Here is a 24736-nt window from a genome sequence, read left to right as displayed (position 1 = left end):
TTGGAATCTGTGTTAGCTGGGAATTGGTTGGTGGAAAAATCTTTTCATTTGTTAAAGTTCGATTCGGTCTTTTGAAGGCTTCATGTCTGTACACAATGAATGAAAAGGAATGAGTGAGTATGGTTTTACGCCGCTTTTAGCAATATTCCAGCAATGTCACAGCGAGGGACATCAAATGGTTTCACTAGCCATGCACTTTATTACATGAAATTGTTACTAATTGCTGGACAGTTCTCACCACTCTTTACCTGGAGAAATGAATCTTGAAACAATTCAAACACATGCAGAACAAACACATGCAGAGGAAAGTCAAGATCTAGCCTGCAAGACGACTGCAACTTGTGGTTTAATCAACCCTGCAGTCATCGGATGAATTAACCAGCGAGCGGGTGTCGTGATCAACAACTTGCTCACCTTTTCATGTCTGTTTAGATTTTCGTAGATATGCGTTCGTTACTGCCTTCGAATATGTACCAAGTAACTTTGGGTACCCTAGTTGTCAAACCATTCTCTCATCACGACAAACGTCCCTTTTCGATACCCCACTTGGGTTAAATGTGTAAAGCTAATTTCTGAAGCCCACGATGTGGTATTTCTTGGAGGTTTCATTCCCCACATTAATACAGTGTGTAAAACCGATTTCTTGCTTTCTCCGAAATGATATTGGAAAATCGCTAAAACTGCATTAAACCTCACTCGCCAACTAACTATGTGTAAAAGTGCCCAAATATTTTTCATCAACCCCATAAAATTGTTGAAGCGATCATAAGACATCATTCGCGGACGTTACACCTTTTCAGGACAAATTTAATCTATAAGGGTTTCAGTGAAATATAATTATTCTCGCAGTAACATTTTTCAATACATAACGTCAAATGCACGAGAGGCCAGCGTCGATTATCCGCAGAAACAGATCCCGCTGGGTAAAACAGCAAAGGAAATTATATGAATCTGTCTCCGAATTATAGTGATGTCACCAGTTGTTCTCGAAAAGGTAAGAATGTCCTGTCAAACAGACTGCAACGTTTTGATGAACGTTTTTGATGAACGTTTTTGATGAACGTTTTTCTTTGTTACTTTGACACTGCACAACCTCACTCCAGATTGCCTTAAATGAAGAATGTGCCCCAGTGGAATATGTTAAGAGATAGGAGCGAGATATTTAGGGATTGGTTGTAGAATGTGTGGGATTTTGCATTTTGCACAGATCCGCTTTGACTTTATCGAGTGAGTGAGTGTGGTTACAAGCCAGTTCATTTGACGTTACAACCGTGTAAAGGTGGCCCAGAAGTTGTCGAGAAAATCTTTGCTTCCTAATACTAGTTACAGACTTTTAAACTAGATGTTACATTATGTAGTAAGGTACTCAATTTGGCGGGGGAGGGGGGGAGTCAGGCTTAAGAATGAACCTTACTACATTAAGAGTTATTTCCCCAAATGTAGCAGACGGCTTCCTTCGCTCACATGGCAGGGGGAGAGAGTCAGGCTTAAGAGTGAACCTTACTACATTAAGAGTTATTTCCCCAAATGTAGCAGACGGCTTCCTTCGCTCACATGGCAGATTTGACAGGGTAAAGAAAACTGGTTCTAGATAATTTTGAAAGGAGTGTGACGAATGCAAAACGATTATCTGGTAGACATGGCATTCCTATGTCAAGACAGAAGGTAGGCCAATGAAGTTTAGCACCGCGCATCGGCGGCGATTTGGTCAGATTGTCAGCTGGATAAAATTGGAAAGCGTTAAGAATATCAGAAATGATATGACTTATAGATTAAGTGACACCATAAGAAAAGAACTGCAAAGACGTAATCATAAGTGGTTGAAACCGCGCGGAAAACACTCACCACTGTTAAAAGATGCACAAAAGAAAGACGTTTAAACTGGTGTACGGATCACGAAATTCAAGATCGGTATAACATTTTTTTTACTGATGAAAGTTCCGATTCGCTTTTTCCATAATGTGTGAAATTTGCACAAAAGATACAGTGAAACCAAAACATAACCCGGAATTGCACAGGTGTGATGGTATTTTCACTGGAAATTTCATGAAGGAACGATGTGTTGACATGGTATATGATCACCTCCATTCATCGGGCAGAGCACTGTATGGAGATGATTAGATTCCCCATCATTATAACGACCCAGAATAGACTCCGCTGCAAAAATCGGTAGTTGTCGGACGAAAATGTTCATGTTTTAGACTAGCCCAGGTAAAGCACAGATTTTAACCCCATTGCGAATATGTAGGGCCTAATGAAGGGCAGAATAACCTCAGAAGTCATAGAAATATTTAGCATATGAAGAAAGAAGTGGCCGAATATTGTGATACGTTGTCACACGACGTCCAACAAATTTTGATTGGTAGTACACCTATGTGCATTCAGTCGTGTATTGCAGGTTTCACAAAGTACTGAAAAGGAACTTAGTAAGAGAATCTTAGTAAGGGAATCATAGCTCAACATGTTTATTTCAGTAAAACGTATATAGCTTATAAACATGTATTAAGACATTTGCCGAAACAACGTCCACGGTATTTCCTGGGAATACTACTGTCGGCCATCAGCAACTTGCTTTACTCGCTATAGTAAGTAAAATGATCATACGAGTATTAAGAATGATCATCTGAGATTTCGAAACAAATATTCCATATCAAATGGAAATTTGTAAAAATGTATATATAAATACGCACCATGTTCTTCCGCCCCCAAATTGTATACTTTCGTGACGACAGCTTGTTATAGATGAGGAAATAGAAACCAAATCCTGAAATACCTTAAAAACTATCATCCCTGAGGTATTTGGGGATACTTAGTCGGAATAATGTACTAACGTTGAACACTCGACAACATAAAACCATCACGACTTTGTTCCAATAAGATTGTTCTATTTATCGACAAGCAGACAATAATAAGACAATCTGGACTCCCCATGTGAACGTGAGCTTTACGAAAAGGGCGATAACCAAATCACAGTTTAATTGGTGCTGTTGTCAGACGTAACACTGGTCACATTAACGATATGTATCTGTAGACCGGAACCCAGTCTTTGGTTTCTGCGGACTGATTCTGCTGTGTGAAAAGATCCTAGTTTCGCTACCTATCACGCACCAGGAGCTGCCCTGGTGTACAGGATCAGGATCTAATGACAGTCGCGCGTGTGATTCTAAACTCGTAACTTCGAAGAACAAACGCTACTGTTGACCCAGTGGTGTGAGGAGCTCCGGCTGGGAAGTCAATTGGCACAGTTACCATCCATCATATATGCAGTTTAACTCGCCCGCTTGAACACTATACTATTGTGTTCTGTCAAAATAATATTGAGTTAATTTAAGAAAACATCAGCAAAGTCTTGGAGCACGTGAATGATGGTTACAAATAGCGTGATGCCTTTTTCATCTGACTTGTGTATCACATATACCCTTTGTGTATCCTGTGAAAGGGGTTCCTCGGGGCAGTTACGACGGATGAAAGTACGCTTATGTGCTAAAACGCTTTGAGTCTCCGCATTCTATGCAATATTCCAACCACCTGTAGTGTCGGGCCAAAAGTGATAAAGCAGATATTTGTTGCCACTGCCACATCGACTTATTCGAGAGAGCCATTGACCCTTGCACATTTAATTCCAAAACCGAGTAGCTCGTGACGATCCGGGGTAGCCTTCCTCATAATTGTACAGCCCGTGAAGATCCGGGTAGAACTGATCTTCACAAACCCATACTTGTCGAAAGAACCGAATAGCGAGATCAGGTAGTCTGGCTTGCTGACGTGGATGACACATGCCATTGTATCCCAACTACGGGACAGATGTTCGTGTTGTTGATCACCGGATTGTCTTGTCCAGACTCGATTGCTTAGAGATCCCCGTGTGGAGTAAAAGAACGCACTAGCCAACCCAGAAACCGTGTACTATATGTAGCCAGGACATGACTTACTTGATTGCAGTTATTTATGTGATGCCAATCTCTAATTTTGCTCTTCAACCAACACTGGACACTATCAGTTTCATTTATCACTGCTATGTTATATTATGACAATAACCTTCACTGATTACCTCCTTGTCTGTCGTCACAATAAGAAGCCAATGAAATGCAATGGTGTGCATTGTCTTTAGATGTACACATGTTTACTGTTGACCCGGGGGAAGATTTGGGTTAGAATTGGTGTTCAGTAACCCATGCTTGCCTGGAGGGATCGGATGGTGAGGCTAGTTGACTTATGTCTTCGTATCCCAGTTACGGAGATCGATGCTCATGATGTTCACCACTGGATTGTCTGATCCAGACTGGATTACTTACGGGCCGCCGTCATACAGCTGGAATATTGCTGAGTACGGCTTAAAACTAAATTCACTCACTCGTTGTTGGGCAATCCTGTGTCCGGAGTGCAAGATTGTCACTCGTCGGAAATGTCCGGAAGTTGAGCTGGAACTCAAAAGCTTCCCTTACCTCTGCTGTGTTTGAGCCGGGACCATTCGCTCATTGCTGTCTTTGTAATCTGTGTAAAGAACGAAGTTACACGTATTGTCGGGTCTTATTCCTCAGATAGTTTCCTTCGATACACGTACGCGATACATAGGCCCCGTTCCATGAAGCAACGCCAAGTTTTGGTTTTAAACTGCGGTGGGAGAAGTAATACCCGGCGGACTAAGGCAACCATTCACATCCAGAAATACCTGATCATGTATTCACATCCATATTTGAGACGTGTTAAGATCCAATGATTTGTCTGTACCAAACTTGTTCTCACACGTTTGACAGTGAAACCAGTCGTCGAAATGATGCAAAAGTACCGTTTAAAACATAACCCGTTGTGACATACTCCTAATATAATCGTCTATTCCAGCCATATCACAGCGTGCGCTAGACATGGTTTTCACACTTTGTACGTCCTGTGGAGTCACACCTTTCACCACACGCCTACCCTACCGCCCCTTTAAACACGAGAGTAAAACACCTTTTGTTCGGGCCTTTCTTATACGGAACATAAGTTGCTTAAAACTATCTTTCTTATTCTGGGTACTGTTGGAAGGATTGAAAATCGATTGTCGTGGTGTTCCTTCCATACCCTTTGAAAATGAATTTCAATCGTATCTCGTGGATCATTCCTACTGATATGTCCGGGAACGAACATTCATTGACCATTTGTTAACGACCCACACAATAGCGTAGGCATAGATTTTCGAGAATCCAAGAGGAAATTGCCATCTTCGTCTGAGTGAAATTCAACATCGCACTTTGAGAAAGGCCGACAATCCACGAGGTCAAGTGGTGCAGCTAATCTACGCAGCTATTTTGTGATAGGAATCGGCAGTTCTTGTCTTCCTTTGACAAGATAAACTTGCCAGAAACGCCCTGTCAACCAATGAATGTTTGGATTTCGTCTTATTGCTTTACTCTGTATTTGTCATATATCGTAATTTGATATAATTGTCCTTGCTTCGACAAGATATGTAGTTTCCATAGAATCGTGTGAAAATCAGAAAGCTAGCATATGTCCCTCCCATTTCCTAGTGGGTGAATAGTCTTTGCAGGGCTGCAGGAGGTCGGTTTTGTATGCCCGGCGATGTCAGAATACTTTATATGATGTCAAGTTTCAATGGGTACATATACGTTTCGTATTTGACTGCTCACCTTTGAGGTCAGTGTCAGGACCGATAGCGGGGTGTCAGTGTTAGCCCGGTAAGTTCGGATGGGGGAGATAATCATTTGAATAGTAACCTTCTGAGAACTAGTGGCATGCTTGAAACAGATTGGCTTTCGCGTCCTCCGTTGTCCATCAGAACGGTCCGAAATCGCCTAGATTCGACTAAACCACGTCCGTGGGTATCCCCAGGGCACAAATCTTGGTGTTAATCTCACCGTCAGTGTATACGTAATTAGAAGACCCAACATTCGGACAATATTTGATATCTTTTGTTCACGACTTGTTGTCGAGCTTCTCTTGTGGAGCTGGTAAAACACTGCATATACTCAACGGGATGTCTTTAAGCAATTAGTGTTTGGTGGGGTTTCCTTGATTGAGTGAACGTTCGTTCCTCTCACATGACTGTAACGTTTACCTTGAGGTTACATTGACTGACATCGATATATCGTTGATATGCCTGACAGAGTTGTTGTTGACCATCCTCTCAACGCATGGTAGTCTTCATGGACGACAGTGCAAGACCACATCCGTGCCGTTGGTGATTTCATACGTTAAGAGGCAATAAAAACTCTACCTTCCTTGCAAGGTGTTCAGATCTCAATCCAATAGAACATGCTTGGGTCGTAAAATACACTATAATTCGAGTACAAACCTTTGATGCATCGAATGACGCCCTTCATCAAGAATGGAACCTCAACGTCAAGTCCAACGTCTGATACAGACAGTGAGAAGGAAGGCCAGTGTTGTTAGTGCAGTTGGTGAAGGTTACACCAGATACTCACACTGTGTGGCTGTAGGTATTTGTGTGTCTTCTTGGCGTCTTTTGATAAACATATGTTGCACTTTAGAGCTCGTGTAAGGCATTAGTGTTGATGTTGAAAATGTGGCCAAAATTAGACATTCTGACTCCAGTATTGAGCATTAGAGTGGATACTGGACATAAGTGAACAATTTAGTGCGGACATTAGTGCAGGCATTAGTGCAGATATTAGTACTCCTCTTTCTGGACATTAGTGCAGATATTAGTGCAGATATTAGTGCTCCTCTTTCTGGACATTAGTGCAGATATTAGAACGGATATCAGACATTAGTGCACACATAATTGCTGCTTCTGGAGATTAGTGTAGCCATCACTACTGGCACTGGACATAAGTGCAGACAATCGTCTGATTCTGGACATAAGTGCAGACATTAGTGCCGGTACTGGATATTAGTATTGATATTGGACATTAATATAGACGTTAGTGCTGGCACTGGACATAAGTGCAGACAATCGTCTGATTCTGGACATAAGTGGAGACATTAGTGCCGATACTGGATATTAGTAGTGATATTGGACATTAATATATACGTTAGTGCTGGCACTGGACATAAGTGCAGGTATTAATGCTGATACTGCATATACAGACAAACATTAGTGCAGAAAGTAGTGGTGATATTGGACATTAGTGTAGACATTAGTGCTGGCACTGGACATACGTGCAGTGAACGTTGGGCTGTAGTGGTGATATCGGGCTTAAGTGTCGAAATAAGACATTATGTTACAGATGTTGGAAATTAACACTGATAATAAACTTATTGCTGATACAGAACGATGCAATTTCGACATGTAGTACTTTCCAAATCATCAACTACAGATAAGCATTGTCATAAACGATATAGAGAGACAGACAGACAAGTTTGTTCAGTAAAAGGCCACAGGTCCATCATACAATGTAATAATTCCTTTATATGGGGTTACACTGTCTCAGTACATTTCTAGTACTCTTTCTGGGTTAAGTCCCGTCCGGTTGCAGTCCACCTAAGATACACAGTGTCCGTCAACCTGCAACAACTGTGTTTTGACTAAACAATGTCTAGAACACCTATTATAATACGTTTCGATCTCGCAATCAACATCTGATAAGTCATCTTGACACAAACTAATAATAATCATGCAAAAAATATTCAACTTATGCAATTCTCAGATGTAAAGATTAAAAGGTTCAAATTAGATGACCAAGATAAAAGGGTTGTGTTATGGATTAATTGAACGGCACTACTCTTTTCGTAGATGCTCAATATCTCTCAGCGAATAATCGTGCTCTGTGTCCAGATGAAACATTTTCCAATCAGTTTAGCGACCATTGGAAACACGTTACATCGACACTAATCCAGCAACGTTGTATGTCTCCAGCCGTATTCATTTCTTCTGCAAATTAATCCACAGAAAAGGATTTTTAGTCCTAAGTAAATATGAAAAAAATGATATCTGTTACAAATTCATTTCTCTTAGAAGCTAAACTTACGCCGTGCCGTGAATTCAGCTCCGAGTATTTAAGAGTAATTATTTTGATTGCCTTTCTCTGATCAGACAAATGTTTGAAAGACTGACATTTGAGAAAAACAGTAAAGGGTATCGTGTATCCATACCAAAGGTCTCTAGACAAACATTACACGAGTCACATTATCTTTCGGATCACTTCAGCGTAATGTTATTTTAAACGTTTGATTGCGAGTCACCTTTAAAATTACAAAATGTTTTGGACTGGCTCATTCAGGAAAGGTGAACACATCTTGTGTGTAATGACGAAATGTCAGTATATTTTGAGATCAGCGTATCCAACAATATTTAGCTTGTCACTGGATTGTATGGTTCAGACTCAATACCGATGTAATTCTGCAGAAACAAATATCTGCTCATGACGTAGTCACAATTGAACAGAAGATTCTGCTTTCCACAGAGTTTTCTAACGAATGTGGAAAGGGTTTTGTCGCTTTCCATTTACAGATTTACACCCTATGACCTTATGCTACATCGAGTTGCGTGTGTATGTACCGTGCATTGTTTGTGTAAAGTATCTGCAATCTTGAACTGTTTGACTGTATATAGAGAAGTACCGTTTTGCATCGAAGAATGTCTGACAGTGTCTTGAAACTTTGTCCGTAGATTTTACAGTTTGCCTGCATCTTCCAAAGTTTGTTTGTATCTAAGAACGTTTCGCTGTGAAATTTTGTCTGCATCTGTAAACGTTTGTCCAAGCTTGATTTGTACCTTTGCATTTCAAATTCATCTTGCAAAGTTAACCTGTATCTTGCTAAGTGTGTCCATGTGTTGTAAAGTTTGACTGCATCTAGTTTATTTTAATTTTATGTTCCAAAGTTTGTTTGCGTCTAGCATAACTTGACTGCTTCTTGCAAAGTTCGAATTCATCTTGCAAAGATTGCTTTCATAACTTTGTCCGTATCTTGTACAGCTTGGTTGTATCAAGCAAAGCCAGACTGATGATTGGCAGGTTTGGATAAGGAGTGGCACCATCTTCCGAACTTTTGGAGTGTCTTGCAACATACACACTTTAGTGTGTCATCTCATCCGCTGGGATTCATTGAAGTGACAACAGTGTTGAGTACATAATTATTAAACTATTTCTGCGAAGGCCTCACCCTCTCGTTTGGAAATGGGAACTGACGAAAATATGCATTAAGAAGTATATGTCCATTACTGTTATTGCCAGAGATGATTGTACGAGTTTTGACCCCCAATAGCAACGGTTCTGGTCGACTATAGATGGACTAAAATGGTCTGAAACCTATCAGGGATGAGGATGAAAAATGACCCATAAGAAATTAAAAGAAACTTCACCTACAATTTATAACCTGAATGAACACCTTGGGATCCGGGTTACGAGCCTCTTAAAAAGCATGAGAAGCATTAATTGACGTTATGTACATTGGATATGGACATTTGAAGTGCTGGGGCACTATGTGATGACTGCAGTCTTCCCATGGGAGTTGAAGATTAACCGTAAATGGTGGCATTTGCGTTAGGTTGCATCAATAAAATCCATTCTTCTCATTAGGTTATCACCAGACTAAGTGATTGCCTGCGATTTTCATAAATTTTAAGAACGTATTATTCTGTAGAACGCTTACCGCTATTTCTTACAGTCAATTAAAAATCTAAATTTATAAGCTTCTGTCATGACCGTCTCGATAATGAAATATGTGTGCGCTGCCGGTGAGGTTTATATTGGAACCAGTAATCAGAGTGTTATGAATTGCATATAATCATTTCTGAGATGTGCTTAAGTCATTGAAACGTGTGATTCGAATCAAGCTTAAGGTTTAATATCGCAGCTGCAGCTGCAGTTGGAGATGCTCATGGATGGGAAAGCAAAAGCGCTCAGACGTTCTGGAAGAAGCTTCTATACCATTCGTGATACGAAATGAACGTGAGGTGAAACGTTTGTCCGCTCACTGGCCTGTCACATTGTTTACCCCATATCACGTTACCATCGCCTGCTTGAGGGTAGTACGGGCATCTGTAGTATATATAGGTTATCACGCTAGCGTGTTTTGGGATATTAAAGGTCACATGCAACGTAAAACACAACTTTGCAGATTCTGGTACCTTTCGGTATGCACTTACCGAAACAAATCATAAAAAATGCTAATTCAACCTATAAAGTTGAAAAAAAAACGCGATGAAAAAAAAGCCCGGGAAATCGGAGTTCAAACGTTTCACTAAATTCCCCCCAGCACTGGGGGAAAAACTGGTTTCAACAGCTGTACTGCGCTGCGTCCATAACGCATGCGCAGTGAATAGGTTCACGGAGCTTGAAACAGTATGCATGCCCAGCTTCTGAGGTCGTGAGCAGTAGTCTAATCTTGGTTGTGAACACAAACAAGTAAATAATCTACTCGTTGCGTAAAACAACTTGTTGATTGTGGTAAGCAGTCTCTGTCACAGAGAAAGCTCAGTGTCTAGTTTATTCACACCTATATGTCTGTCTGCCTGTCTGCTAAAGACAACATGCAATACACAGCTTCAATCATTGAACACATGCAATTTGAACTTAACACCTATCAGACTATACGACATAAAGATAATAAGTTGATTTATGACTCGTGCACCCGAGTCCCGTGTCTGCCACATTATGTAATTAGGCACGTGTGATACACATGACATGTTTTTATGTCTGTGGGTTGCAAACTACATTATTTGTTTTTCGGATGACTGGATCTGACGGAAACTGGTGCAAACTCTTGTCAGTTTCAATCCTGCTTTGTACTTGGACGAATGACAGACTCCAGCTACGCAGTAGTTTATCATCTCTATTGACATGATTTTTTATTGGATCGAGCGCAAATTCAGAGAACATGTATTTTCCAAACCCAACATCTCTATATACATTCTTCATGGATAACGACTTCTTATCGTGTATATGATTTTGTTTGACAACAGTATATGAATCCATACTGAAACGACGCATCAAGTACACAAAAAGAAGTTGTTATCCATAAAAATCTTACTTTCTTGTGACTGGCTATATTTCTAAAATGCCCATCAAACAGATCATCTTTCTGTACACACAATGAAGCCTCAGCATATCAGCAAATGAAACAGCCAATCGGAAGCCGTCGTTACACTTGAATGCATATCCACCTGCTATGACTGGGTTCGGTCTCCCGAGGGCTTCGTTTCGGGGGAAGTAAGCCCAAGTACAACATATTGCACTTTTGAATCGCGATTGTACGTTTATAATTGCGTTTATTTGTTGTTTTAAAAAGCAGCAATGTATATTATATGTCATGAATAAGTGATAAATGTATTTTAATTATGTTTGATTTTTTGGTTGCATGTGACCTTTAACCATTCGAAAACACACGAGCGTGATAACCTATTTATCATACAGTGGCATTCTTAGTTTATAATTTGTAAAAAGATATGCGATTTCATTTGCAACAGATGATGAAACTAAACTTGGATGTGCCCACATATGTATGACGTCACAAATATGTGCGTAGTAATACGTTACGTCACTACCTCGATGACGCAGTTTTCTACTGATCAATCAGTTGAATGCATTAGGTCATCTAATTCTCAGTTAGTTTTTGTGTTAAAGCGCGTATTGTTGTCAACAAATCTTAGCTTGCGTTTGAAAAATAACAGCAAACTCGCGTTGAACTTCAGACACCTTCAGTTAACTCTTTGAACAGTAAATACGCTTTAATATTCGCGTGAGATTGTGCAGTCGGTTGGGGAACTAATGTGGGGTTCTTCGTAAGCCTATGGATTTCTATCTTCGCTGTTTTATCTATTCCGTCTATCATAAGCAGGCATGACGTTTCTCAGGTCAAAGCACTGACAGCATGGACATCTTCCTAAAAAATCAAAGGGAACTAGTTGTACACTATAACCGTGTAGATTGTAATATTGGACTTCCAAGTAATATGTAACATATAAATATGTTTGAGATTACTTTCTCAGTAAATTATTGTTTCAAGTACTCTTGTTACGTTGTGTTCCGACCGGGATTCGAAGCCATATCGCAGGGACATCTAACCCACTCAGCCACCGCGGCTTTTACACAAATGGAAGTAGGACGACTGGTAGACCAGATCACGTCATTTGTTTACTCCCGTGAAGAGGGAAATGTGACTAATCACTTATCAGATATGTTGGATAACCTTTCTAGCTGAAAGGATAACAAGTAAAGACTGTACAGCACCACTGCCGACTGCCTCTTTGGTTGCTAGCAAACCCGAAGGTCTGCGGATAGATCTGAAGTCGCGTTGTAGAAGAGATGTTAAAAGATAGTGCTTGTTGTCAACATGCGTGCAGCTCGGAAATACAGGATCATAGAATACCTCATCAACTCGGAGTCATTATAATATGTGTGAGTGAATATCCACTACAGGCAGATACACACGCATATGCATGGCGTTGCTTCGGAAATGCAATTACCTTGAGCGAGATGTTATACCCTAAGTCTCTTCACCTCGGATATATCTAATTGTCAGACACCGAGGATAATTCGGTAAGGACATATAAACTTTTTATAATTGCTTATAAAAACTCAAAACGTCTTCTTTTTTACCAGTCACCTACATGCGGGTAACCTTTTCGCCACATCGCCATCTATTGACCGGTTCCTCATTACCCATCTCCCTTGTTGGCATTGGGTTTTCTATTTACGACGCTGCCTCCAGGATGCAACACCAGAGGAGCTTAGAAATTTGCAACACATTGAATTAAAGTCCAAGTCACCAACATTTTACATGAATAGAATGTTTGCACCAACGGCACTTAAAATTTCTATGCGCAGTTAGATGCTTGAAATGCTCTTCAGCCGTGTTTGTATTCTTGACGATGACAAACTTTAGCGTCTCTTTTGGAAGGCTTATGTAGAGGATTTACGTTAATTCTTGAAGACCACAAGATATAATACAGAAATATATTTTTATTTAAATTGATAATTACAATCGTGATGTTTCTAGGTTCCTAGGGTTCATGAGGTCGTGATTCGCGATTACCCATCTAAAACCATTTAGACAGCTTTAATTTTCCACGGTTGTACTTACATATCGTTAAGATAATCTGAGTCAAGTCTTTGCAGTATAACTGCGACCAGTTGTGTCTTTGCCCAACTCAGCAATTAATTAGTTGTCTAACCTAATCACGTATTGCCAGGTGGACCGGTGACCACCGAGAGTGAGTGACTCGCCAATATTGTATATAATCGAGTCTGGACCAGGCAATGCGGTGATCAACATTACAATCATCTATCTGCACAGCTTGGATTCGATGACATGGAATGGTCCATTCCTTCTGAAATATAAGACCAATGATCAATAGTCCTTGATAGCATGAACATCGAACATGTATGCATTTTGTATAAGATGACATCGGTCAACCGAGTCAGCGAGCCGTACCACCCGATCCCGTTAGTCACCTCTTGTGACACGCATGGGTTACTGAAGATCAATTCTAGGGCGGATCTTCACGAGTCTCCAGGTCCGGAAGGTGCCGCCGTTGTCTCCACCTCTGTCACTTGTCGTCCTTTGTTCGGTGTCCAATGGTCGATGAGACCGAAAATGAACCAAACAAGATATGGTTATTCGGTAACTATATCATTTATTACGCTATCCTTGTGCTCTTTCTGCTGGACGTTTGCTTTAATTTTCGCCAATGTTTCCAGATGTGTAACCTTTCGCCAAATTTTGTAATGGCTTGATTATTTCATATTTTGAGTGTATTCTTGTTTTAGCGGTAGTTTGAAGTATGTTATCTCTACTACCAACTTTGTATTCCAAGAGTGTAAGTTAGTACAGCCGCCAGTGGAATAAATGTGCATGATGGACTTGACGTTTTTCGTAACATCCATCGTCGACAATTTTCTACGTGATTTCATTATGTCAGTCGACTTGCCATTTTCTACTCGTCCTATTCTTCGTGAGCAATCTGAATTTAATCTCTTTTACGAACTCTTGCATATACATTACTGACATAATTTGTCTTTAACAAAAATGTCTTCCACATCGGACCTTTAAATATCTTTCTACAGTAAACATGTTTTTATTCTTATTCTTGTTTTTATCTTACTCTTATTTTTATTCTTCGCCACAAACTGCAAACTAAAAGCTTTAACGCTTGTCAGGGAGCCAAACAGCGCATCTGTAACCAGTCTCCAGACAAGCTTTTCATTGACGGTTGTCTTTCAGAGAGAATGAACAAGCATCTTCAGCGAAATCCAGCGAAATATTTTCAACAAGTGAGACAGCATCAAAGATTGTCGACGATGTGAGGTCGTGGAGGATGGTTGACATGCTGATACAAGCTTTTTACTTTCTTCCTGTGAAAGTTTCAGGACCACGTCAAACTTTTTCGCTGCTCGTCAAAGAAGATTTCTGTGTTTTTAGACTTGCAAACCGTCTTGTAAACCGTTACTTATTATTCGCCTGTCAGCACGGGAATGTTAACTTTGGAAACCAGTTATGCGTAATTATTCATACAGACATTGACTAACATTTTCCAGCATTCCTTCAACGGATGCTACGTGAGTTTGTAAGCTGATATCAACTTACTGCCTTTTGAACTTTGGTTGTGAATGGTGACGGAATCCTGGCTTTGATCTTCACAGATGAATTAAGGGGGATTATTTTTCAAAGGATATCAGTTAATCAAAATTCTATGGAATTTTGACGTATTGTTTGACATAATTCATGTCATCGTATCTCGTATGAGTATGTCGATGCTCATGCTGTTAATCACTGGATTGTATGGCCAAGAGTCGATTACAGCTGGAATATTGCAGAGTCATCTAACATAGGCTCACATGCGTACGTATATGAGCGTCACTGGAGTAGTACTGAGTGTTGTGTAAAACTGTTCTCACTTACACATGCCTCTCATAATAATCTGAGACGCAGTGATGAAACTGAAAAACACTTACGTGCCTCTCAAAATAGTCTGACACGCAGAGATGAAACTGAAAAACACTTAGAAAGGCAAACTCACTTATTCACACCGATGTTTGAACAGGTGGTTTTTGTGTGATAGTTCAAGACCCTATTAACCTCACGTTAACGTTACTTTAACGTCATATGAGGTTTGCTTGTATCTGTTGGGCCTACGTTGTTTAATCTTACTTTCTTATTTAGCTGTCAATAACAACGGAACCCATGTAGACTCGTCTTCGTTTCATGTGGTTTTATCTTCATAATCGCGGCTAGAAGCTTGAAGTACTGTTGATGAACTGCCTGTTGTTGACATTGCCTCCTTAGAATTTGTGGTTGTACCACTGACGGAATAATGAGAAGAGAATAAGGAAATGATGTCAGTTTTCCTTATTCGACCTTTATTTTTTCATCTTGATGTACAAATTAGATATACTTGTTATGTCGAGTTTTTGGAAAGCAACATGGCCTATTTGAAAACAAAGTTTCCATGAAAGGAGAAATCTTAGCACACTACTGCTGGTAACAGTATACGAATTGTTTATGTAGTCAAGAATACTCAACACAAAATATAAAACTGCAGGTGGATATGTATACCTCCGTAAAATATTAAGGTGTGAAACATCTGTGCGCGTTTTGTCCTGATAAACAGGTAACACGTTCAATAACATAGCAGGTGTGCTGGCATGAATCTCACCTACATAAAAGTGTTTTCCTTTAGATATCGTAGCATGGACTTTTTTGCCAATTTGAACCTTTTGTTCTCTCTTTTTGACATCTCGGGCAAAGCTGCTACTTACAACAGATCCATTTGGCGTTGCCAAATAAATATAAATCTCAGCTTCAGCTGCTAAAACGGTCTCAACTTTCACTGATGATGAAGTACAAAATAGGCATCCCTTGTAGCAGGTTTAATAGTGCAAGCAGATGTACGTAGCCTTTCAAGTTTATGTATACACACAGAGTAGCTTTTCGTAATCATTCATCACGTTTTATAGCTGGTTTATGGATTTAATTTTGATTTTTGGGTCATTTTCTCACAATATTCATTTTATACAAGTATCGCGCTTGAAAGGGCGATAATGTCTCTGAACACTCATTGAACCAATGTTGGGAATCTTCTACGTAAAGAGCGAATCCTTTCACTGCTCGGCACCGTCCCTTGGGTGATAAAAGACGGTAGTTTACAAAATATTGATGACAACACGCTTCGACAGACTACAAGGACGCCATTAGGAATCAATACAAGAGTTATCTTTCGGTGGCTCCTCTCACCAATCAGACCATTGCAACTGATGTTCCTAATGACAACTGAAGATATCTCATCACTGCGATGAAGGGCCTTCCACTACTATTATTGAGGTAGTTAAATACCTTTCTCGTTCTGCCATTAAGGGCAGATCGTGCTCAAAGAATGTTGTAAGTCATTACGTCGGTCTATATGAGTACATGCAAGGCCCATCAATAATCATCATCATTTTGATTTCCTTTGTACTAAGATACTGTAATAATTTTATGTCATGCATTGCTCATTTATAGTTGCAGATGCGTTAATCAGGAGATGCATTCTATAGAATTAATGACATATCTTGCATCTTCAGTAGTGCAGTTTTCTGTGCTAAGTCTTCAGGTATATTTCATCACTTTACCTCAGCTTTTAGCGTGCTGATGGAACAAGAATCATTATTCATATGACTGTAGGATTCAAGGATTCTCGAGGTGTCCTTGCACAACTAAATGACGAAATTCTCCTCATCTATCTGCAGCACATCAATATCATTACTCTGAGTGTCGGATAGCCTAGTGGTTAAGGCGTTTGCTCGTCACACCGAAGACCCGGGTTCGATTCCCTACATGGGTACAATCTGTGAGGCGCATTTCATGTCTTCCCTCTCCCTCTCACTCTGGTACATCATTTTCAAGTTATAAAGTTACACTCATCTTGTTTGTTGTTGACCGTTTGTTGTTTCTGTATGTGTCAACAATTTCATACGCGTTCATTTTCTATACCATATTGTATACTGTTAATACTATTCGTATTATTTTTCTCATTTTAATACTGGCTAGTTACTCAGGTGAGGTAGCTGTGTTTGTTTAACCCCTCTGAATCCATCACAATAGTAAATCGCCTGCCACCTGGTCCTCGTTGGTTACCTCCCAACAATTAGCTGACGCCGTGATCTTACTGCCGTATTGTTCAACACGCCATCAAACCCACTCAGCCACTGGCACCAACAACTCCACGGAGACAGTTGTCAGCTCATGTATGCTTACTTTTGTAACGTCGTCTCTTCATTAATGTGTGCTTCATCTTCGGTGTGACTAACAACATCGCCAGCTGACAACCTACAACAATATGACCAAATACTTTATTCTCTCAAAAGCCTCTGAAAGCCCCTGCCATTGCTGTCTAATAACCATTCTCTATAGGGTCATCGTTCGATCAATACCAGTCTCAGACAAGTGACAATTCCCAGCACTATTAGCGTCTTGTCAGGTTCGATGGCTGCAAATGAGCCTCATCACACAGAACGACTTGTGCCTCCATAGCAAGTGTTTTCTCATTGACACACATGTACAAAGCTCTTCCACTGCATAGTGTATCAGCCGAGACGGACGCTGAATCAAGTACCTCTTTTGATTTCAATCCCGGTTACAATCAGCAGAAAGTCAGTGTCACAGATGGTAACGCCTTTATATTGTTTTTGTTTTTTTGTTTGTTTTTTTTTAAAAAAATTAACATCAACGTTGCTGCTTTATAAGCTCCTGGGGATGGAACAGCAATTGCAAAGAATCTAGGCTTTCAACCCAGGGCGTATTGCCCTCTTCCGTTGGACATTATTACAGTCGATGGCGTGCACGTTTGGTATTAAAACTGAAAAGCTTATCAGAGCTTGGCGTTAAACATGACTGTTATTTACAGAGTGGAATAACATCTCAACATACAAATGATACCGCATTTGACATTTAGTGATATCCGAGCAGTTTGTGCTAATACAGTCGCCAAGGCCCGTGTTAGTGGGTGTCAGTTATGGACAGAAGATCAGGGTCTCGACGATGTAGCAACGACACGTGAGATCTTAAGTGAGGCAGTCTTTCAGTTAGATGTATGTGCTGGCGTTACTGCAACCAAACAGCTTATGATGGTACAAGTAAAACTAGAAACGAAATCAGACCAAATATGAGATTAAAACAATTATTGGGTATGCAAATCAACATGCATACAAAGTGAAATGAAACGTCTTCGGCGGCATGAACGCCCGAGTCCCTACAGACGTGGACACAGGAACTTCTTGCCGATGTGCTCATGTTTGCCCTCCTAATTATTCTTGGCTTGTCTCCTCGTAGGCTTAACCAAATGCTATAAACGTCCTACGATCTTAGACATTCTTGGCCTTCTCTGGCAATCAGCTTACACTTGACATGACAGGTGCGACAACTGTTCCAACTCAATCCCGACCGTGATTAACCCCTGTCACAAGGGTGTCCCTGTAAGAACTGTTTCTTCGCGGCTTCCGTCCCCATGGATAATCTACCTTGGACGGTTCTTTCGTTGTCGTAGTCTCATAATCGTTTAGGTCTCATCTCTACCACTGACGGACGTCGCCATACCTTTTTGATGTCTTCTACTTGTCATAATATAGAAACTAGCCATTAGACAAAATCACATGAGCAACTGAAGTTTCCAAATTTCTCCTTTCAAAGTAAGGGCGGTGGTTCAAAGTGCTATTTAAAGTGGTTCGCTTGTCACCCTGAAGTACTGGTTTCAAAATGTAAAGTTCGTTCGTTTCATGGATATTGCTAATTAAATAGTTTTGTTCCGGTTAATAATTTGCCGTGACAAAAGTATAAGAAATAACATCAGAACCAGCAAAATATGACACAGACAAGTCTAAATTATTCAATATTATGTACTGAGCAGACAAAAAGTAGGATTCAACTATTCACAATAGAGGTGTCTAGTACAATGCAACTGAGTCAAATCTAAGGTAATGGGTCACAAATATAATATCAACGCACCACAATCGTGGTTTTAGAGTAAGAAACAGTTATACTCAATGTTTAATGGCGAGCTGTCAGTCTTGGGTGTAGGTCGATGTTGGCAATCAGACGAAGTGGCAGACACATGTAGATAGGTCGAATGACGACACAACTCCAGTAGGGTAGGTCTCTGTGTGTGTCCTTCAACACAACAACCGACCTTATCTATACACAGTCACTGATTCTTGAGCATTCATACAGAACCTTCGCGATCGACCTCATGTTTTGCCAAACGTCAAAACACACCAAAGGGAGGCAACTCTAAAGCGCTACCCAAAGGCGTACCCCGAAAACACTATTACAGATGATGCGAAATGTGACCCATATTAACTATGGCTCAAAACTCTGAACAGTGTCACCTAATAATAACCGTCACTTAATCAGTAACAATACAAGTCACAGAAAACACACTCTCGTAACAATATCCTCTCAATTAACTAATTTAACGTTTAGAATTAGGGTTATATACATGTTTATGGAGTGTGCATTTGTTTCCTCTTGTTACTTAAAATGACTATGCCAAAGCTTGCAGGAATCATGTGACTAGAAATCAGACGTCACTGCCACTCTGAGTGAAATGTTGCCTTGTTTTCTTAATGGACGTAAGGGTGTCCTTATATTTGTCCATGTTTACAATCACCCTTCCATCATGTTTCCGTCAGAATTTTGTACATGACAAACAAATGTTACGAAAAGCAAATACAATCTGTCCCTACACCTTTTGTCATCAGAACATAAAACTGGAACATTGGAAACGATAGATAATGCAGCATGTTTTTTTTATTACATGTGTATGGTTTTCACGTGGCATCAGTTCGAAGACACGTGTTGTATAATTCTTCTACCGTTTTGTATGAGCTGTTGGGATTGATTGGACTCAAAACGTGAGTCAGGTGACATTTACGTGATGTACATCAAGTACGAATGAATATGAACAGTTTGCCATCTGTGCAGTATTAGATTCATACAACACCGTATCAATTTCGAAGACGCAGCTATTGCGCTTTTTGTGTGTAGTTTTGTTTTGGGATTTTTTGTGACAACGAACTCTTATCTCAATCTTGCATTTTGCAGATACATCTAATTTGTGTCAGCCACGTCAGTGAATGAACACTAGTTTTTGATCATTGGACTGAAACTTTGTACTTTAATCGTGAATTAATCTCATTGTTGTTGATCATAGCCCCAGTTTGATACATGACCCTTCTGCGTGTATCTTTGCCGAACTGGTAGGCACTGAATAATATACATCATCCAAGGTCATCGATGGTGATGCCCCGTGAAGGTTCTGGATAGAATAGGCCTTCAGCACCCATGCTTGCTATAAAAGGCGACTATGCTTGTCGTAAGAGACGACTAACGGGATCGGGTGGTCAGGCTCGCTCACTTGGTTGGCACACGTCATCCGTTCCCAACTGCGCAGATCAATGCTCATGTTGTTGATCACTGGTTTGTCTAGTCCAGACTCCATTATTTACAGACCGTCGATATATGGCTGGAATATTGCTGAGCGCGGCGTAAAACTAAACTCACTCACTCCCTCATTGATGGTGATGGTCATCATCATATCGACGTAGACGATGATCATTACGACGGCGACAATGACGATGATCATGATGATGAAGACGGTGACGATGATGATGATGGATTAAGAGTATAGCAGGTATTCACTGTCCCCGAAACATCTTGTTTCCTTTGACGACAAAGATGATGTATGTTGCAGGCATCTACTGTCCCCCGGAGTGGGACAACTACAAGTGCTGGCCAGCTACCCCGGCAAACACCACTGTGTATGGGCCATGTCCGACAATCTACGGCTTCAACGATTCACGTAAGTATTGCATAGAGTTAGTGAGTGAACTATAAACGGTTTGGTTTCTCCATGGCGTGTCTGAATCTAAATAGAACGAAAGCACATATTACATCAGTGTGGGTCTTGGCTGTTTAGTCGGTGAGATACTGCAACTGGTACCTGGTTGACCAGCGGTTCATTGTTCGGCTAAGAAAGGTAACATTTCGAACGACATTGCATCATGTGTACATTAAGTTCCATGAGCCATGTGCCAACTTACCCACTGTATGTCACACATACATTACCGTTCTTGTCTAAAACGGACTTAAACAGACTCTCTCTTAAACGTTCAAACTAAAGGACACCTACATGACTGGGAGACGGAGAAAGTTGGTTTTTTTTGTATGTGGCACATCGCAGTATTCGAGCTGGAGACGGTGTTCTGAACTGGATAAAAACGTGGTTGATATTCCGAGAAACAACATATGTCTGCGCTGATGCGGGCTCGTTGTCAAACACGTCACAGGATCCATTAAGTAAAACGACAATAATACGTTACAACAGAACTACTTTAGAATAGCCTGCTACCGTGTGGCCACACAGCTATCACACACGTTTCTAATCCCGGGTACCAATTATACGTTTGCTATAGATTTTGCCGAGTATAATACCTAAAACGGAGGATGTGAGTGTACCGGAAGCTCATCTTCGTGAGCCTTGCAACCTTGTCTACACACACGCAAGCACATACGCACACACTGCGGCACGCACACAGACACAGTTGTTATTATAAGGGTAACGCTATTTTTCAGGGCATTATCATTTGCAGAAGCCTGAGGTCTTTCATTAACTGCCCGACGAAGGAGGGCAGTTGAAAAGACCGAGGTCTTCTGCAAATGCTAATGCCCTGAAAAATAGCGTTACCGTTATTCTAGCTAAAATGAGTAGAAGTTTTAATAAAATAAGAATAAAAATAGCGGCATCGGTTTAGAAGCATTTACTTCCAGCAACAAAACGACTGAGGTCACTGACACATTTTACAAATATAGACACGTCATAGAACAACACAAATGACGTCACTATTCTATCCATTTTAGCTATAATCTTTTCACAAACGCCGATGTATAAAGAATTAATGCAGTGAACTACCTTAGTAACGAATGCGTTTATGACGAACTGACCCGTGAGGGTCCCGGGGGAGAATAGGCCTTCAGCAAACCATGCTTGCCAAAAATGGCGACTATGCTTGTCGTAAGAGGCAACTAACGGGATCGGGTGGTCAGACTCGCTGACTTGGTTGACACATGTCATCTGTTCCTAACTGCGCAGATCGATGCTCATGTTGTTGATCACTGGATTGTCTGGTCCAGACTCCATTATTTACAGACCGCCGCCTTATAGCTGGAAAAAAAACTAAACTCACTCACTATAACGAACTGCGGTCATGACGAACTGACATTAGTGGAGTTCGTCATAAGTGTAGTTTTACGTCCATCAAGCATATGGACCAACAAGCTATTCCAGGAGAGCACTGATTGGATAGTGGCTGATATCACTGATATCACTGTCTGCTGGAAACAGATGTAGATACAACTCCTATGTGTATCCCGCGCGATGAAGCGTTCACCACCAAGCGTATTCTGATTGACTGTATGGACTTTTCAAATGCAAGGTATTCACATTATGGAGTGATAAAGCTGAAAGATCTGTTTTCACGCACGAGCGTGCATCTCCTTGTTAACTACCTCAGGGAAGTTGGTCTGTACGAAAAAATGCAAACTTGTCAAGTTAATGACGATTGCTTGTTGTTTACGGTTGCTTGTTGTTTTGTTTTCCTGTTTGTATATCAAAATATAATTGATACGTATTTTTAAAAAAAAAAAAAAAAAAAACTCAATTAATCTTTGTACTTAAAATATTTACGCATGCTACCCGTGAAGGCGCGGGACAGACTAGGCCTTCATAAAAGCATGACACTAGCTTGTCGGAGGAGGCGACCAGCGTTATCAGGTGGTCACGCTCACTGATTTGGTTGGCACATGTCATTGGTTCCTAATTGCGCAGGTCAATGCTCATGCTGTTGATCACTGGACTGTCGATTATTTACAGACCGCCGCCATATAACTGGCATTGTGGCGTAAAACTAAACTCAGTTTACGTATGCAGACATGATCAAATATTGCCAATGCGATGTAAAACTCAACTAAAAAATACAAGCATGTAGTACAGTCGGAACCGTAAAATGAAAAAGGTTTTTATGCTTTCGATTGCAGTTATTAAACTTTTTTTAATGCATGCTCGTATGTTACATATAAAAGTGCCAAGTGTTTGAAATCAATTCTATTTTTTACTTATTTTATTTATTTATTTGTTTTATTTATTTCATTTTTTTATTTTTATTTTTTTATTTATTTATTTATTTTTTTTGCAGTCTTACTCGCACATCGCAGATGTTCAGCCAATGGGAAGTGGGAGAATGGCAGCTGGACCAACTACACTGCCTGTGGGGACTATGTGCGCAAGCCCGATGACCTTTTACCTTTCGATGATGATGGCGTACAGGTAGGTGCCAGTGGGCATGACTGTACTTCAAAAACGGTTAACGAACTTGAGAAGGATAGCGGCCCGGTGGACAAAGCGTCCTGCCAGGAGGGTGGAAGGTTGGGGTTCCATTTCTTCTAGACCGAAAGTCGTTAAGGATATTGAAATCTAACGAAGAAGTACTGGTCGGTTCGAAGTCAAAACAGTGAGGTATAGAATGTAAAACTTCAGGACAAATACATTTCTGGCCTTAACAATCCTCAGAAGTGTTTTCTTGTAAAAGGAAAAAATAACTTTGAAAATGGTAACTTTGGGAAATGGAAATGTATTGGTGTCCGTGACAAGGGTAAGCTATCCTGACCAACCCGTAACAACCACACCAGTGAATGAAGTTTCTTTTACGCCGCATTCAGCAATATTCTAGCTATATGGCGTTGGTCTGTAGTTAACGGAGTTTTGATCAGACAATCCAGAGATCAACAGTGTAGTCATCGATCTACTCATTTGGGTTACAATGACATGTAGCAACCAAGTTACCGACTCGGACCACCCGATCCGTTAGTCGCCTTTTCCCTAGCTTAGATTGTTGGAGATCAAAGCTAACACAGATCTTCACGGGCAAGCAACCGCGCAAACACCTATACATTGTTTAACGTGAAAAATTACAACACGATTTTCTTCCCCTGGCTCGAGATGAAAGGTCGGTTTACTTTCCTTTAGCACCTATAATCCGTGAAAAGTGTGTGAATACCTCTGTCAGCGCCTTGTTTTGTAAATAAACGTCATAAACAACCCTGTTGTTGAAACCACGTGCGTTTTGACTTGGGGGTGTCTGGGTTCCAATCACGCGGTAATAAATTGGTGCTTCTTAAATCAAGCCAGTCAGTAGGCAGACGCCAATGCTGACGCCACTGCTGCAGAAATAGTAATCAACTGCCATCCATCTGAACCTTGTTAAAGTGGACGATAACCGTACGTGCGTGCGCCCGTTCGTACCTGCGTCCGTGCCACCGCATACTCTGTCCTAAACATATCTCGTAAACTATTTACGATAGCTTATGGTACACATGTGGTCCTTACAATACTCTCCTTTCACTCTGTCATTGATATAATCATAATACGACACATTCATGAAGAATATTTTACCGCTGCGCCAGGGGGTGGGTGGGGTGTAGGTATTGATGCCTTTGTCTTCTTGCTGATATTCAAAAGTTGAGCAGAAGTGACGTTTGGTTAAGCGTAATCAAGATTACCTTTGCAACGCACACATGCGTATGTATGTGTATGTGTGAGAGAAAGAGAGGGGGGGGGGAGGGAGAGAGAGAGAGAGAGATAGAGGTCTCAACTTTCTGGAATACACAGGCAACCCCTAACTTAACGAATCCAAGGAAATGTTTATCGACTATAAGCGCCATAATTATACTCCCACGAGTAGTCGTAATTCAATCATTGCTGACAGTGGTAGTTATTTTCGGAACTTACTGTAACGTTCCCTGAAGG

General features: G+C 40.6%; 1 protein-coding gene across 1 annotated transcript in view; it reads left to right on the top strand.

Annotated features, from left to right (window-relative positions):
• The first annotated feature begins 20610 nt into the window (after positions 1–20610).
• Positions 20611–24736, top strand: part of LOC137256474 (corticotropin-releasing factor receptor 1-like) — a 41486-nt gene continuing 37360 nt past the window's right edge. The window contains exons 1-2 of the mRNA XM_067794313.1: positions 20611–20734; positions 23127–23257. Of these exons, the coding sequence (XP_067650414.1) occupies positions 20611–20734; positions 23127–23257 (255 nt within the window). The remainder of the gene's footprint in view (positions 20735–23126; positions 23258–24736) is intronic.

This window comes from Haliotis asinina, chromosome 11, assembly GCF_037392515.1.
Source record: "Haliotis asinina isolate JCU_RB_2024 chromosome 11, JCU_Hal_asi_v2, whole genome shotgun sequence".
NCBI lineage: Eukaryota > Metazoa > Mollusca > Gastropoda > Lepetellida > Haliotidae > Haliotis > Haliotis asinina.
The sequence above is the reverse complement of the archived record's forward strand: the minus strand, read 5'-3'. Positions and strand labels throughout refer to the sequence as shown.